General features: G+C 52.6%; 1 protein-coding gene across 6 annotated transcripts in view; it reads right to left on the reverse strand.

Moving 5' to 3' along the window:
• The window catches only part of MPRIP (myosin phosphatase Rho interacting protein), a 144,617-nt gene that overhangs the window by 51,005 nt on the left and 77,074 nt on the right, over window positions 1-16,538 (reverse strand). For all 6 annotated transcript variants that reach the window (XM_039476703.2, XM_039476702.2, XM_039476704.2 and 3 more), the window contains exons 4-5: window positions 7,004-7,155; window positions 2,214-2,298 (exon numbers count right to left, since the gene is read on the reverse strand). In XM_039476703.2, the coding sequence (XP_039332637.1) occupies window positions 2,214-2,298; window positions 7,004-7,155 (237 nt within the window). The remainder of the gene's footprint in view (window positions 1-2,213; window positions 2,299-7,003; window positions 7,156-16,538) is intronic.

Here is a 16,538-nt window from a genome sequence, read left to right on the forward strand (position 1 = left end):
TACATGGGTCATCGTTTCCTTCTGCTCCAGGCTCTTTCCTTCTTTGAGTCCTAACACGAGTTGAGTAAGAAGCCGCTCCCTGGAGCCCGTGCTTCTCAGACCACAGGCTTTGGAGGCTGTGGTTAGGGCCAAACCAGTCTCCTCTCCCAGCCCTAGACTCTGTTGAGACCCCTGCCCTCAGCTGAAAAGCTGTCTGCTGTGCCTGTAGTGTGATCCTTGGCCCCAACTTCTGGAAGCAGAACCTTTCAGAAGGTCCCACCTGAGTTCCTCAAGGGCAAAAGCTAATTCTTACTGGGCACAGTGGACAGCCAATGCTTCAAGCCCTCCACTGGTTTAGTGTGAAGCTCTCCTGGGCCTACACTAGGCCATGGAGAAAGTAGTCAAGTATACAGTCTTTGGGAAGGTGTGAAGCTTACCCCCAGCCCCATCCTAGGCCTTGAGAATGCCTTTAGCATCAGGCTGCACGCAGAAGGGAGGCCTATCCAGAGACCCCATCTCAACCACGATCCCTGCTGCTCCTTTGCAGTGTCCCCACGTCACCCCGACAAGACTGCCTGGACAAAGAGATGGTTCCTGATTAAAGTTCAAAGCTTCTGGAAACAAGCAGCCTCAAATGGCATGCTCTCAGGACCAAGGGGTAGAAAGGAGAGACTCTGCAAGGTTGTCTCAGGAGAGGGCTGAGTGCAGAAGGCTGGGACCCCTGTGTTCCAGACTCTGAGACCTCGGGGAAGTAGATAACCTACCCACCCTGGGATCATGTGGCTGGCCCCTTCTACCAACCAAAAAGCTGAAGCTTGGTCATGGCTAGCTGTTTTGGGGAGCTGGGTGTCATGAGGGAAGGTGAGTAAGCAAGCTCCCTGGCCTGGGATGAGAGCGGCTCCTTCACATGGAGTTACCTTATTGGAGGCAGGAGCTCTGCTTCTGCACTGTTTCCAAGGCATCACCATGGAAACACAGCATAACCCTAAACACTGTTAATTCTGCCTGTGCTTTTTTTTCCCTCTCAGACCAGGCAGCTTTGCGGGATTTACGTATTAACTGCTGTTCCACAGCAGGAGGCTTTATTTTCTGTCTCCAAGAAGCTCTCTGTATTTTTTGCCGACTTCTTGCTAGCTACATCTCCTTTCCAGTGGATGTTGGCTTGGGTGCCCCCACCTCCCTTCCTGACCCCAAGATGGAGGGTGGATGACCATGGACTGAGAGTGGCCCAGGCTGATTCCATCAGCAGGAGGGCCAATACAGCAGCCCAGGGCGGGCACATCCAAGGGCAGCCCAAGGGGCTGAGGGGAGTAGGGGGCCCAGGCCAGTGCGTGCTCCCTACCTCTGCAGCCCCTGGCTGGCTCTCTTCACTTCTGTGGGCCTCTGGCCTTGTGATGCCCAACGGACCCCAACCCCACTCTGCTCCCTCTCAGGGTGACTATGAGGCTCAGGACAAAGCAAAGCACTTGGGAACAGTAGTGTATAGTACAGAGGGGAGAAGAATTACATTTACTGAGCACCCATAATCAGGCCAAAACTTCTTTTCATGCTCACAACAAAATTGGCAATTAGGCAGCAACAGGCCCGCTTTGCAAGTTGACTCACTGAGGCTCAGAAAGGTTACCTCATTCCTCCACGGCCCCAGGAATGCAGGGAGTGTGGTGAGGCAGTGCAGGACCCTTCTATGCTCTGATCCTTGCACACTGGCCAGGGAGGGAAGGAGGATCGTGGCCTGTGGGGAAGAACTGGGCCTGGAGGGACCACCCCAGCCAGCCATGCCCTGCTCAGGTTACATGGGAGTTGGAGCAAGGGCCCCTGTGAGCTCCTTATGGGCCACGATACTCCAAGACTCTCCTCCCCATCCTACGGCATCCAGCTGCCTGCAGGGCCACCTGTGGGTGCAGAGTCCTTTTGACTGTGGCTGCAGGCTGCCCATGCTGCCCCTCCCCAGCTGCCAGCAGAACAGCGAGGAGAGGGGGTCACAGCTGTGTACTGTTGGCTGGCTGGAAACTTCTCTTGGGCAGCCCCAGAGCATACCAGCAGGCCACCCTGTCCTTGTTGTGGGTCCCTGTGGCTCAGTCCCTGCTGTGTAGCCCACAGCAAGGATGTGCAGGGTTGATGACTGCCTCAGCCCTGGCCTGACTATCCTCACTCTCTAACCTCCAGGGAGCCCTCACTTCTTCGCAAGCCCTGGCTCCAATGAGCGGATGGCACCTGGCAAACCCACTGCCTACCTGCGGTGTGGGGGGCTCCACTTTCCGTTTCTTCTTCTGGTTCTGTTTGTTGGTCCGCGGATAGACCATGAGCATCTCCAGCCACCTGGGAAGACAAAAGGAGATAAAGTACCAGGTAAGACCCTGGCACTTGGGGACTAGAAACCCTGGCCCTTGCTGGGGTGGTCCAGGCCTCTGGGCACTGAGGAGAGCAGAGTACCATCCCCAGTGAGAGACTGCTATGCTGGGGCCAGAAGTGCCCACAGAATAAGCCTGAACGATGACCCTGCCACAACCACGGCAGGCTCAGGGCACAACACAGGCTCTGTGCTAGCAGAAAAGCCAGGCCTGGCTATGGGCCTCGGAGCACAGGACGTGTAACTTCCATTACTGACCTATATCCAGGGCCTGGACTTGTCCTAACACTGCTCTCCCAGAGTGGACTTGGTGAGAGCAGAGATGGGGTATGACTGGGAGCCATTTAGGGCAACAGACGCAGGTGCTGGCCTTGAGGCGGGAATCTAGGAGCTGTGCTGGCCAAGTTCCTGCAATGGGTCCCCTCAAGGGACTGGAGTGGTGGGTGCTGAACTCCCACAGTCCCTGTAGAGGGAGGGTGCTGGGTACCCTGGCTTTGAGGAAGCCTGGGCAGAGCTCATCAGGGACCCCATCAGGGCTTGCGTGTGGGAAATTCACTCTGGATAAGCACCAGGGGTGAAGCAAGGGAGCATGGCAAGAGCACGTGCTGCCAGCAGGAGGACTATGGATCTGGCTCTGCCACCACCCCACCACAATCTTTGGTAGCTCCCTGCCCCTTGGAGCTTCAATCTTCTCATTTCTGAAATCAGGAGCTAGATCAGATCATGGCACTACGACTACTTCCACCATATAGATTTTTACAACAAACAAAGGAACTAACAGCAATTGCCTTGCTAGAGCTGCCTGCCAGTCCTGTGGAAACTGGAGGACGGGGGTGGGAGGAGTGGAGAGCAGTGTAGGTCCTGCCTCTGAAGCCCCAGCTCCAGCCCTGGGCCTGGTTGTGCAAGGGCAGCCCTAGTATCCTCTCCAGAGTGGAAGGAGCCTCAGAAGACACTGCTCCAGGTCTTCCTCCAACAACAGGGTCTGTGCTGGGCCTGTTGGCAGCCTGGGCCTGGTTTGGGGATGGGAGGGTCTGCACTGCTGCACCCTGCTAGACATCATACGGGTGCAGCACCCAGCAGCACACTGAGCCTGAGCAGGAAAACAGCTCGAGTCTTTTGTGCTAAGATGTTTCTTTAATTTGAAGTGGAGAGGAGAGGAGAGAAGGGGAAAAGGGATAGAGAAGGGAAGAGAGGAAGAGGGTGGGCAGGAGGGAGGGAAGGGAGGAGGAAGGAAGGAGGAAAGGAAGAAAGAGAAAGATAAAATGAAGGAGGTAAGAAAGGACACACAAAGGGAGGGTCAGTCACAGTCACTGGCTTCTGAGACAGCCTCAGGATGGGTGTGCTGTTGACAGCTGGTAGCTGCAGAGGTCAGGCTTATTGCAGGGAACCAAAACAACAGAGCTGAGGGGCCACCCTCAGCCCAGCTCAGCTCACAGCCAGTGATGCTGGATTTGCTGAGGATGAATAAATACCTGCACTGCCAAGCCACAGGTCCTGTGGGTCACTCCCCCATGGCCCCAAAACAAGAAAGGAGGGCATGACCATCTGCAAAGCTAGCAGACAGCAGGCCTTCTGAGGGTCCTGAGCCCCTCTCCTCCCTGGTCACATTTCTCACAAAGGCTGCTGGGAGCAGAGGTCCCAGGAAGGGGCCTCACTCATACAAGTGAGGTGTTCACAAGGCATATGGGGTTAAAAAGGTTTGTCTTTCTGGTCTGCCATGGCAGCTGCCACTTCTCCTGAGCACTCTGAGGGACTGTGCCTGCAGAAGGCTGCACTTAAAATTTCAATGAGGTGTGGAGCATGCCGGAGGTGCAGAACCCTGCCAGGTACCCCACGCCCCTGCAGACTGGAACCTGGAGGGGAGGGGAGAAGGCTGCACTGCAGGCACTCTGCTGACTACGTGGAACTGCTGAGCTCTCCTGGGCTGGTTCCAGCAAGCCCAGGACTCAGGAGGAGCCAGGACAGCAGGTGTCCCATGTGGTCTCAGTCCCATTATGCATCTTAGTCTCTGTTCAGACTGGAATCTGTGGCTGGAGTCGCAGAGACGCAGGGTCCAGCAACAGATGATGGAACATGTCCTCTGCACTTGGGTTTCTCACCGAAGCCCAATAGGAAGCATCTAACGTCATCCAGATGTATTATAAATGTTAACGAAACAAGAAGACAGGAGAGAGGTGAGTGTGAATATGGGACTGGTAGGTGCTGAGGCTCTCCAGCTGGGGAAGGCAGAGCCCAGATGAATGAGAACAGGGGAGTGGGTAAGGTTAAAAGGTAGGGCAGGGAAAAGGGAAGTTCAGACTTCATCCAGCTGAGCACAGAAGAGCTCCCTTGCCAACTCCTACCCAAATCCCACTTCATCTAAAAGAGCTGTGTAAAGTGTAGCCCAGCATCCTGGAAGTGCGAACTGGAAAGAGTTCCCAACTTCTTCCACCCAGGCCCAGGAGAGACCCGGCATCCCATGTAGCTGTCAGGGCTATGCAGAGAAGACCTGGGAAGAAGGTTGGGTGGGACTGTCCCCAGCCCACCCGCCTGGTGGAAGTATCTGCACCTCCTCAGGGACCAGCTTTGATGTGACCAGAGAGCTCGGACCCAAAATGGCGCTCCAGAGCCTAGGGATGAAGTTACTGGGCAGAGGAGTTATAATTGGCAACAGAGGGAGGCAAGAGAGGGAGCAGAGGAAGGGGGCTGTCACCAAGGGCAGGAGACAGAAGAACAGGAGGTTGTGGCAAAAGCACTTCTCCCCAGGGTGCATAGGCCACACCTGACTTCTTCATGCAGTGGAGCATCCCAGCATGTGAGAAGGTGAGGAAGTGGCTGCCAGGGGCCCAAGGCAGGCTGCCACGTGAGAACCTGCCTGTTGGATGCAAACTAACATGGCCCACAACCAGGGCAAGGGGAAGGAGAAGAACCTTGGGCAGTGTATGCTGGCTTTGGATATGCCACTGAGCCACCATAAACATGGGGCCCCATACCATATGTACCTGGTACCTTGATACATTAATGATGTTGTCTACCCAAGCTGCATGGCTATGGCCAGCTTGAACATGCAACAGAAGACAGCAGAGAAGTAGGGGGCTCAGGACGGGGTAAGGACCTCTGGCAGGACTTAGGCTGCCTGCTGGAGGCAGTTCTAATGCTAAACATCACCCTCTCCTCATACCACATGGTACAACGCATACCTCTCTGGCCTGGTCCTAGAACCATCCCTGCTCCAGATACTCCCCAGCCTGCCCTGGAGACCCAGAACTCCCATCTGTCCCACCTGTTACCTACACCCTCTCTGGGACCTAGCTCCTGTGGAAAGGGTGAGGGTTTCCTAGGGAAGCTACCTAGGCAGAGGGAGCCTCAGTTGTGTCCTGCCAGGCCAGCAAGAAGTGTGAGCCAGGAAGTACAGAAGATGCCCTAGGCCAGGCTCCCATCTCCAGGCCCTGGGTCTTCTCGACTGTATCATGAGGGCTCTTCAGAAGCCCTTGACATTCTTGATCATATGGTTCTGGATTAAGATCAGGGGAGACATAACACAAGTGCTCCTTCAGTTTGGCTCCAGGTGTTCAGAAATGCAAACCTGCCTCTCCTCTAGGGGAGGGCACACCTGAGCAGAGAGAGCCCTGGGGCCCAGCACAGACTCTTGGACACCTTGTCACGTGGCCCTGGACTTCAGGCTGTGCTTATTCACCAGGCTTGGCCAGGCTGCAGCTGAGAGGCTAAAGCAAGCCTGGTGTTCTGAGTCGTCCATATGTTCAAACCCAAGGGCTCCATATTCCTGAATCCCTCTACTCTGTACTGCTTGTCAGCCTGGCCCAACAAGCCCCAGGTTTACTTTTTCCAGAGCTTCTTAGACTCATGTGCCTCTTTCTCAGCCTTAAACAAGACAGGGATTCTCAGAGATCCAGTTTGTGAGTTCCTCTCAGGCCCAATCAGCCTGTTCACCCGCACGGACCACATACAGCTTTTCACCACAGCCCAGGCCATGTGGGTAGCAAAGAATCCTGTTAGACTGGGAGCTCTGGGAGGGCAGATGCTGCCCTGGGCCCAGGAACAGTGCACAGGCCCTTAGACTATGGGCTCTTTCTCAACTTGAGCTGGTCTGCTACTCTCAGGGAACCTGGGTGAGCAAGAGACTTAATCATCCTCTCCACTCACAGAAATCAGTCTGTGCAGTGGCAGCAGGGTGGCTCGGGTGTGAGGTACTGGGGATGTGCCTGAGACACCCCTTGTCCCTGCCATCACTGAGACACATATGGACACAGCAGATAACCTGGTGCTTTCATAGGTGGTAGAGCCCAGCACCCACCCTGGAAGGAAGAGCAGTCACCCCAGACTAGGGGAGGGTGTGCCCAGGTCATGTGCTTCGGGGACTGATCCCGTTCCAGGTTGAGGGGCAGGTGAGTTGGGGGTGTGGTGAGTGTGAAGGTGGAGAGGCCCAAGGAGGGTAAGGTGGCCAGAGCCAAGAGAGACCCCCAGAGTCTGCAGGTGGAATGGCAGATGTCCTGGTTTCCAGTGTGCTGAGCGGATCTCAGTGGATCCCTGTCTCTGAGAACAGAGACAGATCCCAGGAATAGAAGTGCATAAGGAAGCAGACAACATCGACACTGCCACAGGAGCATGTGGCCCATTTGGTGCTGGCCCCGCATCAGGTGGTGACGCCTTGTTCCACAGCGCCAGCAGACTCACCCACTGACTATCTCCTTGGTCTCCGCTCGGATGAAATGCTCCTTCTCAGGCGTCAGAATGCACAGGGAGAACTTCTGGCCCGTGCGGCCCTCCCCATCCACCACATCTGTGCACTGGTTCATGTTGATGGTACCCTGAGGCAGGGTTGTGGGCTGCAAGAAGGCGGCAGAGAGTCACCCAGAGGCCAGCCAACGGGGCCATAGATGTCCCACAGCCCCAGGCCATTCCTCACCCTCCCAGTCTGTGGGGCCCCCAGGTGTGCTCTCCCTTGCCCCAGCCCCATTCCTCTTCCTTTGTTCTTATCACAGGGAAGATGGGAACAGGCCTGGCCTTCTCCAGAGGACACCCAGTTAAACACCCCTCCTACGTGGAGAGCGATATCCCACTTGCACTGGAGGAGGTGTGCAGGCGAGGACAAGGTAGGGACAGCTGGAGTGACAGGGACAGCCGAGATCCTGGTCTCAGAGGGGCTGCTGATCCCACAGAGAAGCAAGAAAAAGCTCCAGAGGAGGCAGTTTCAAAATAGCAGGGTTATTTTTAGAGGCAAGGAGGGGGCCAGAGAGAAGCCACATCCTTGAGAGCAGGCTGTGGGGTGGGTGCACCATGCATTCTTTAGAGGCAGCCAAGGAGCACACCCGGCAGCCTGGCCCATGGCACCTTCCCAGGGCCAGAGCCGAGCCCAGCAAAGGCTGCCACGCCAGCTCTGGCATGGCAAACAGTAACTTTTTTTTTTTCTCACAACAAAAGCTGTTACACACTGAAATTAGGGACAGAAAACCAAAAGCAGGAAAGGAAGCCTTTAAGAAATCCCTACTGAGGTGAAGAGCTAGGCTTGTTTAGCCCCATGCCCTTTGGCCTCTTTTTTCCTCTCCCAACATAAGGACATTTTGGGAAAGCGGACGGGGTCACTATGACCAGCACACGAAGGGTGCTCCTGTCCTTAACACCCTCCACACTGATTCCACCGCACTGCTGGGCAGCTGCTGGCTTTTCCACCGAGCACCCCCAACAGCCCACCATTTCCTTGGTCTCATTCTTGAAGAAACAGAAGATGCTTCTGATCTATCTGAGGGGTGGGCTGCAGTTGGGCTGCCTTCTACCCAGAGGTCTAGAAGGTTCCTACCACCATCCAGCCTCAAGCTCCTTGCCAACAGTCAATGGGGGCTTGTTCTGAAGAGCAGGATGCTGGGTCTGGTGCCCACACTGAGCTCAGATCAATTACTCTCCACACCCCCGACCTTCTTTCTCTGTCAGATGCAGGTTAGGTGCAACCTCCCTGTCCCCCCAGCTCAAGCTCCTGTGGTCTTCCTGTTAATTCCTCTGATCCACTTGCCACCTCTTTCTACACCCCCTGATGCCTGCCTGCAGGAGCCAGACCCAAGAGCTGCTGGCTTTGCACAGCCCTTGCCTACGTGGCTGCTGGCTCTTTCCTCCATGGTTAAGTGCCCAACTCTAAGAAGCCTTTCCATGTGGGGTCTCTGGGCTCAGCCATGCCCTGTGGGCCCAGCTCAGAATGGAGATGGCATAGCAGGTGGCATGTAGGTTGAGCTCACAGGAAAGCCTCTTCAGTGGTTTCACCCTTTCAGCACACACCCTTGGCATCCTGCCTCAATGCTGACGCTAGGGGTACATGAGAAGGAGCCACATTCAAGCCTAGCTCAGTGTTCTCTCCATCAGTGGAGTGGCCTGCAGGTGCCTCTTCCAGACACTCTTGGAGGGTCCTTGAGAAGGAGCCAGGAAAGGGAGATAGGTGGGTTTGCTCTGTAACCAAGCAGTGGGTGTTTCCTGAGGAGGAGCACGTAGAGGAGGCGGCCTCGGACCCTATCTTTATGTTAGTCCAGGAGGCCTGCATCCAACCCCCTGCCATCTTCTGACTGGGGAGGCCCGCACTGAGTGCTATGGCCACAGCCGCAGGACAGATGGGCCTTCCCACCCAGGGCAGGGGCCATGGCCTTCCCAATCTCCTCTCTCCAGCTCCAGCCCCTTTACTCTATTCGAAAGAAGTTCTCATCCTGGGCCTCCTGGCATGGTGTAGGTGCCTGCCTGAACCCTCTGGGCAAATGCAGGGTTGCTCTGATTTCCCTTAGAGCCCAAAATCCCCATGCAGAAGCACAACCCACCTCCACCTCCCCAGACAAGGCATCCTGTTTCTCTGAGGTGGACCCTCTTATTTGCTAATTGAGGAAACTCCACGGACCATAGTGAGGACTGGATGGCATGAAGCAGTAAAGTGCCTAGTGTACTCAGTACCAGAGTGAGCCACTGTGGAGGAACCACTGTGGAGGCAGAGGGACTTTCCTAAGGCAGCCCTTCCTCTCTGGTCTTTGACTTTCACCCTGGTCCTTGAGACCGTGGTCTCACAATGCCAACAGTGCAGGCCCTGGATGAGCTGTGTATCCATACCATGGTGCCAGTCTATTATGAGCGTGCACGCATGTGCACACACACGTTAGATGGAATATATCAACAGAAATTCCAATGTTTTCTTCTTATGGGATCATCTACCAGGCCCCTGGAGGCACAGCACAGGCCCCACTTTAAGGCCACCATTCCAGGGTTCAGTGTCACCAAATTGCTCACTGTCCCTGAAGCCCGTTTGTCTGGACACCTGGCCCCCAGCCAAAGTCCCTGCTCTGCTGCTGAACGTGACTGTGTCTCAGTCTCACTAAGTATGAAAAAACGTCTACCACGTCTCCACTTCTTTAGGCGTCCATTTCCTCATGTATAAAATGAGGGTTCTATCTCCTTCCAAAAAGGATTTCAGAAACGTTAATAAAAGGCAAAAACATGCCAAGCTGGGCCGAAGGAAATTAGTAATTAACTACCTGTGTGTCAAGATCTCACAGTTATGATCTCTTCAACATTACTTACTGTGAGGTGGGCATCACCTAACCCTATCACACACGAAGAAAGGAGAGCAAACGGAGGTAAATAACAGTTACCAGAGAAGAGCCCAATCTATTTCCACGAAGGAGGAAAGAAAACTTCCTGCTTTTTTTTTTTTTTTTTTTGAGACGGAGTTTCACTCTTGTTACCCAGGCTTGAGTGCAATGGCCCGATCTCGGCTCACCGCAACCTCCGCCTCCTGAGTTCAGGCAATTCTCCTGCCTCAGTCTCTGGAGTAGCTGGGATTATAGGCACGCGCCACCATGCCCAGCTAATTTTTTGTATTTTTAGTAGAGACGGGCTTTCACCATGTTGACCGGGATGGTCTCGATCTCTTGACCTCGTGATCCACCTGCTTCGGCCTCCCAAAGTGCTGGGATTACAGGCTTGAGCCACCACGCCCGGCCAAAACTTCCTGCTTTTAATCAGATGATCTCATTTTTATTTAATCCTGGTATTAATTTTTCTTTTCTTTTTTTTTTTTCTCTGATACTAACTCCAGGTAAACCTTTTCGTTTTTCTTTTTTTTTTTGAGATGGAGTCTCACTCTGTCGCCCAGGCTGGAGTGCAGTGGTGCAATCTTCGCTCACTGCAACTTCCGCCTCCTGGGTTCAAGCGATTCTTGTGCTTCAGCCTCCCGATTAGCTGGGACTACAGGTGCATGCCACCACGCTGAACTAATTTTTGTATTTTTAGTAGAGATGAGGTTTCACCATGTTGGCCAATGTGGTCTCGAACTCCTGACATCAACTGATCTCTGCCTGCTTCAGCCTCCCAAAGTGCTGGCATTACAGGCATGAACCACTGTGCCTGGCTTAACTTTTCTTTTAAACAACAGCTTTACTGAGATGTAATTCACATACAATTTACCTAAAGAGTACAGTTCAATGGCTTTTAGCATCATGTTCACAGAGCTGTAAAGCAATCAAGTACAGAACATTTCCATCATCCCCTGAAAACACTTGGACCATTCAGTCACTTTCCTTTGACACCTGCCCCGACCTCAGCAACTGCAACCTGCTTTCTGCCTCTGTGGATGTACCTCTTCCAGATACCCTGCATAAATGGAAAATTCTGGCTTCCATTTAGCATATTTTCAAGGATTTAGCATATTTTTGAGGTTCCTCCACATTACAGCATCTGCCAGTCTTTCAATCCTTTTTACAGCTGAGTAACGTTCCATTGTGTGGCTATACGGCATTTTGTGTATCCATTCATCTGTTGATGGACGTTTGGACTGTTTCCATCTTTTGGCTACTGTGTATAGTGCTGCTGTGCACATTCCTGTACAGTGTTCGTGTGCTCTCATTTCTCTTGGGTGTGTACCTAGGAGGAGAAGTGCTGGGTCATATAGAAACAATATGTTTAACTCTGAGGAGCTGCCAGACTATTTCCCAAAGTGGCTGTTCCATTTCACATTCTGACCAGCACTGTATGAGGACCTGGGACTAACTTTTTAAACTGTATTATGCACTGCTTCTAATCGGCACTCTTGGAAGACAGGTCCAGGTACATACTAACGACCTGCTATGAAAGTAGCTCCCTTCAACTGTGGAGAGAAAGGAATGCTTATACACTGTTGGTGGGATTGTAAATTAGTTTGGCCCTAGTGGAAGACAATATGGCCATTCCTCAAAGATCTAAAGATAGAAATATCATTTGATCCAGCAATCCCATTACTGGGTATATACCCAAAGGAATATTAGTCATTATATTTATAAAGATACATGCATACCAATGTTCACTGTAGCAATATTTACAATAGCAAAGACATAAATCAACCTAAATGCCCATCAATGATCTAGACCGGATAAAGAAAATGTGATATACATACACCATGGAATACTATGCAGCCATGAAAAAGAATGAGATCCTATCCTTTGCAGGGATATGGATGGAGCTGGAGGCCACCATCTTTAGCAATGAACACAGAAACAGAAAACCACATAGCATATGCTCTCACCTGTAAGTGGGAGCTAAATGATGAGAACACAGACACACGGAAGGAAACAGCACACACTGAAGCCTTTCAGAGGGTGGAGGGTGGGAAGAGGGAAACATCAGGAAAAGTAACTAATGGGTATTACGCTTAATACCTGCGTGACAAAACAATCTGTACAACAAATCCCTATGACACAAATATACCTATGTAACAAACCTGCACTTGTACCCCTAAACTTAAAAAAAAAAAAAAAAAGAAGAGAAAATGGCTTCCTTTAAGTCTCAGTAGCACAGTGTTCCCCCAACACTGCCGCCGACGGGGGAAGCAGCAATGACAGCACCAGCATGGGCGCAGAGTGTAATGCTGCTCCCATTTGCGCTCATGCCCTGAATACCAGGCACTGCTGCTAACTCTTCCCCTGTGTCCCCTCACTGAACATTCTGAACACACTGTGAGGCAAGCACTACTGTCGCCCCCATCCCAAAGACAAGGGAGCAGGCCACTGAGAAGCTAAGTGCAGTCGTGTACCGCATACAGTGTTAGTCAACAGGGCCCTCTATTTCTGCTGCATATGGACACATAAATACTTGCCACTGTGTTATAATGGCCTACAGTATTCATTACAGTATGTGCTAGACAGGTTTATGGCTTCAGAGCAATAGACTCTACCACATAGGCTAGGTGCGCAGTAAGCTGTACTGTCTAGCTTTGTGTAAGCACACTCTAGGATATTTACACGAGGACAAAACTGCCTAAGGATGCATTTCTCAGGATGTGTGCCTGTCGTTAAACAACACAGGACTGTAATTTAGATCTAAGGTAACAATGCTAGGGAGTAACCATGCCAGGATTCAAACCCAGGCACTCTGGTTCCAGAGCTGGTCCCCTTGCTGCTCTGCACTCAGCAGCATTTCCAGTGCTTAGAAGGCTGGAGCAGATTCAACCAATGGCTCCAGGGAGCCCCTCAGCCAGCACCTTTCCCCTCTCCTGCCTCTGCCTAGAGGGGTAGGACACACCCATCTATGTCTGGCTAGGCCTGAACCTTGTGATGTGAGAATAAGGGCAAATATCTAGGCTGTAACCCAAATCCAACCAGAGGGAACGCCTCAGCTCTAACACCATCAGCAAAGCAGCTCTGATGAGCTCCCTGCCCTAATTCTATGCCTCCAGAGGCCAGGAATCCAGGTTTCCTAGGAGGCCGAGTTTCACCTAGTTTTGCTGGACTCATTTTCCAAAAAAGAGATGCTCTCTGTAGGACACTGACTCTACTATGTCACTAAGTTATGGGTTCAGCCGCCACATAGCCCTCCAGCTATCTGGAGCCTCGGGTCCTCTTCTGGGCTCTACTCTACCCCAGTTAAGAGGGCAGAGTTGCTACAGGCTGCAGATTGTTTACGCAGGAGGACACAGGACCAGGACAACACAGGACAAAGCCTTCTCTCCAAAGAGATCAGCACACCCTGTTCCCTCTGCCTGTCTGTCCATGGGCCCACAGGAGGCTGGAAGGTCTGTGCACTGTAGCCAGGGTGTCTGTCAGAGGCCAGTGCGACCCCCCTAGGTTAGGATAATATAGCTACAGCAGCCTCTCCACCTGGGGACCTGGGGACCCTCTACCACACCCCTGGCCCAAGCAGGTGCACTTTTGGGAAAACTGGCCTTTGTTTCTTACTGACCCGGTAAGTGTGGGAAGGCAAGCTTCTAAGAGCCAGAGAGAAGCAAGAGGAAAGTAAGCAGAAATATGGTGAGGGGCTGTTTGGTGTTATCATGCTGTAATAGAACCAGTCACATGTGAGACTTGGGCAGGAGTCTTCCCTTTATCCCCGAATCCCTCATTCAGACTGTAAAATAGAGACCCACAAAAACAAAGTCTTTCCCCCAGGGCAAAGAATTACCCTCAAAATCTCAAGGTCAGAAAGGGTATTCCAGGGTGAAGCCTGATGCCCCCCCCATGCCTGAGGTCCCGAGACAGCGTATTTCACAAACTCATCCAACCAAGCCCACAAGGAACACAGCATTCACACCATGATGAGCACGCACACAAGTGCACACATGCACATGAAAGGGAAATGGTGAGTCAGCATTTCAACCACATGCACTGTATTTATTATTTTTTCATACGCACGGTAACCCACTGCAGAAGTATGAAAAGCTTTGCCTGAAAACCTTGGTGCTGAGTGGTCACCTCGCTCATCTGCACACTGCCAAGGACAGGTGGCTCAGCCTGTTCCAGGGAGCACACAGGGAACTGCCTTGCCAGAGAAGTGGGAAGTGCATCAGCAATTCCAGGGTGCTCACTGTGGCCAGGTCCTGAGTTGTTGCAGGTACTGACGACAGCTTCAGGAAGCAGGCACATCACTGTCCCGACCTCCAGATCTGCAGGCTGGGGATCCACGTGGTTATGGGACATGGTGCTCTGTGGGGCCAGCCAGAACAAGTCTGGTCCTCTTTGACTGGCACCCTTGCCCCTCTCTCCTTGGCATCTTTCCTCCCTGGACTTTGCAACTGTTTGCACAAAGTTATGCCTAAGTTTACCAGAGAAACTGCAGGCAGGGCCACCCGGCCCGGACCACGTGGAGACTTGCACGGCCCTGCTTTCAGTCTGGCCCTTCACTGAGCTATGGCCTGATCAGACAGCGCTAGGCAGGAACACCAACTCCCTCCTCCCTTGGGCTGGTGGGCTCTGCTGCGGACTTCGTCTGGCTGCTTCCTTTCTTTGGAATTCAGGAGGTTGGCTCCAGTGTTTTCTCAGGAAGGAACACAGCCCTTGGGGAGCACTAGCTAAGTACAGTTCCCAGGTGCCCCAGAACCCACATCCTGGGAGGCATAACACATGAGCTGGTCTCCCTGGCCTGTGCTGTAGGTCTAGCCTGGGTGGCACTGGCTGGCCAAGGCTACCTAGGGTCCTGGGAAGCTCGGGGGGGCTGCATGGCTGGCCCAGGTCAAGGGTGGTCTCCTGGCTCTTCTTGCTATAGCCAAACTGATTCTAGGAGCGCAATCTAACAAATCACAAGCCCCTCTCTTTTGAGGAGGCACTGGTGACCACCCCAAAAGCCATCAGGTGTAGAATGGGCACTTAACTCTTGGCCCAAAGTCCCTCCGGGACTGCAGACCTCCCCAGTAAGCAGCACTCTCTGCAGACAGATATCCCCAAAGCCTAGGTTCTCTAAAAAACTGTGAAGAGCCTCAGAAAAGGGGTCACAAGCCCATGCAGACCTGAAGTAAGCAAAGCTTCTGCCTGGCCTCTGTGCCACAACTCAGAGAAGTGTTAGGCCAACCATACCTAGGGACCGACAAAGGGACGTAGCAGGTACCTGCCAGGCAGAACTCCCTTCCCTCTTCCCAGTTGTCATTGCCAGTCCTGGTGCATTCCACAGTCCGTGTGGTTCAAAGGGCAGTTCGACAATCATCTTCCATACTGTAGCCTCCCGGGGCTGCATGGAACAGCCCCTAGGCTGGGCTGAGCCCTCATCCCAATGTCTGTCCTCAGGGGCCAGGTCTGATTCCAGTCATATCACCTCCTTGGGAAGGGAGCCATGATTCTGCACTCTTCCAGATCCTTCAGGTGTCCCACATGAAACCTGCATGTTACAACCTGGCAGATCCTAGGGAGGGTCCTGCAGCCCCAGACGGACTTTAGGCCAAGAGTTAGGTGCCCACTCTACACCTGATGGCCTTTGGAGTGGTCACCAAACCCTAACCTTCTCAAAAGAGAGGCTTGTGATTTGTTAGATCAGGCTCCTAGAAGCAATATGGCTGCAGCAAGAGCTGGGAGACCACCCCATGACCTGGGCCAGCCACACAGCCCCCATGAGCCTCCCAGGACCCTAGGTAGTCTTGGCCAGCCAGGGCAACCCAGGCTGGGGAGACCAGCTCATGGGGCTTCCATCAGCCCAGGACAGGAGGGAGAGCTGGAGCCACAAGCCACTGCTCTCCCAGCTGTTTCCCTCTGCAGAAGTTCTGAGATCCAAGGCAGACTTTAAGTTTTCTGTTTTCAGAGCCTACCCTTGGAGTCAAGTTCTAGCTCCACACTCACTAGCTCTGTGATTCTGGGTAAGTCTCAAATTGTGAGCCTCAGTTTTCCTAATGTAAAATGGTAGTAAATATAGGCTTCATTTTGATTGTAAAATGATGTAGCTATTATGGGAAAGTTTAGTAGTTCCTAAAAAAAATTACAGAGAGTTTCCATATGACCCAACAATTCGACTACTGGATATATACCAAAAGAACTGAAGACAGGTGCTTGAACAAAACATGTACACAAATCTATCACAGCAGCATAATTCACGATAGCCAAAAGATGGAAACGACCTAAATGTCCATCAGTGGATGGAGAGACAAAATGCAATATTCATACAATGGAATATTATCTTAGCCATAAAAAGAATAAAATCTTGACACAAGCTCCAACATGAGCAAACCTTGGAAACATCACACTAAGTGAATGAAGCCAGTCACAAAAGGATACATCAGGCGTCCCCAAACTTTTTACACAGGGGGCCAGTTCACTGTCCCTCAGACCGCTGGAGGGCCGCCACATACTGTGCTCCTCTCACTGACCACCAATGAAAGAGGTGCCCCTTCCTGAAGTGCAGAGGAGGGCCGGATAAATGGCCTCAGGGGGCCGCATGCGGCCTGAGGGCCGTATTTTGGGGACGCCTGTGATACATACTGTGTGAATCCATCTTGGTGAAATGTTCAGAAAAGGCC

This window comes from Saimiri boliviensis, chromosome 17 (genome assembly GCF_048565385.1).
Source record: "Saimiri boliviensis isolate mSaiBol1 chromosome 17, mSaiBol1.pri, whole genome shotgun sequence".
Taxonomy (NCBI): Eukaryota; Metazoa; Chordata; class Mammalia; order Primates; family Cebidae; genus Saimiri; species Saimiri boliviensis.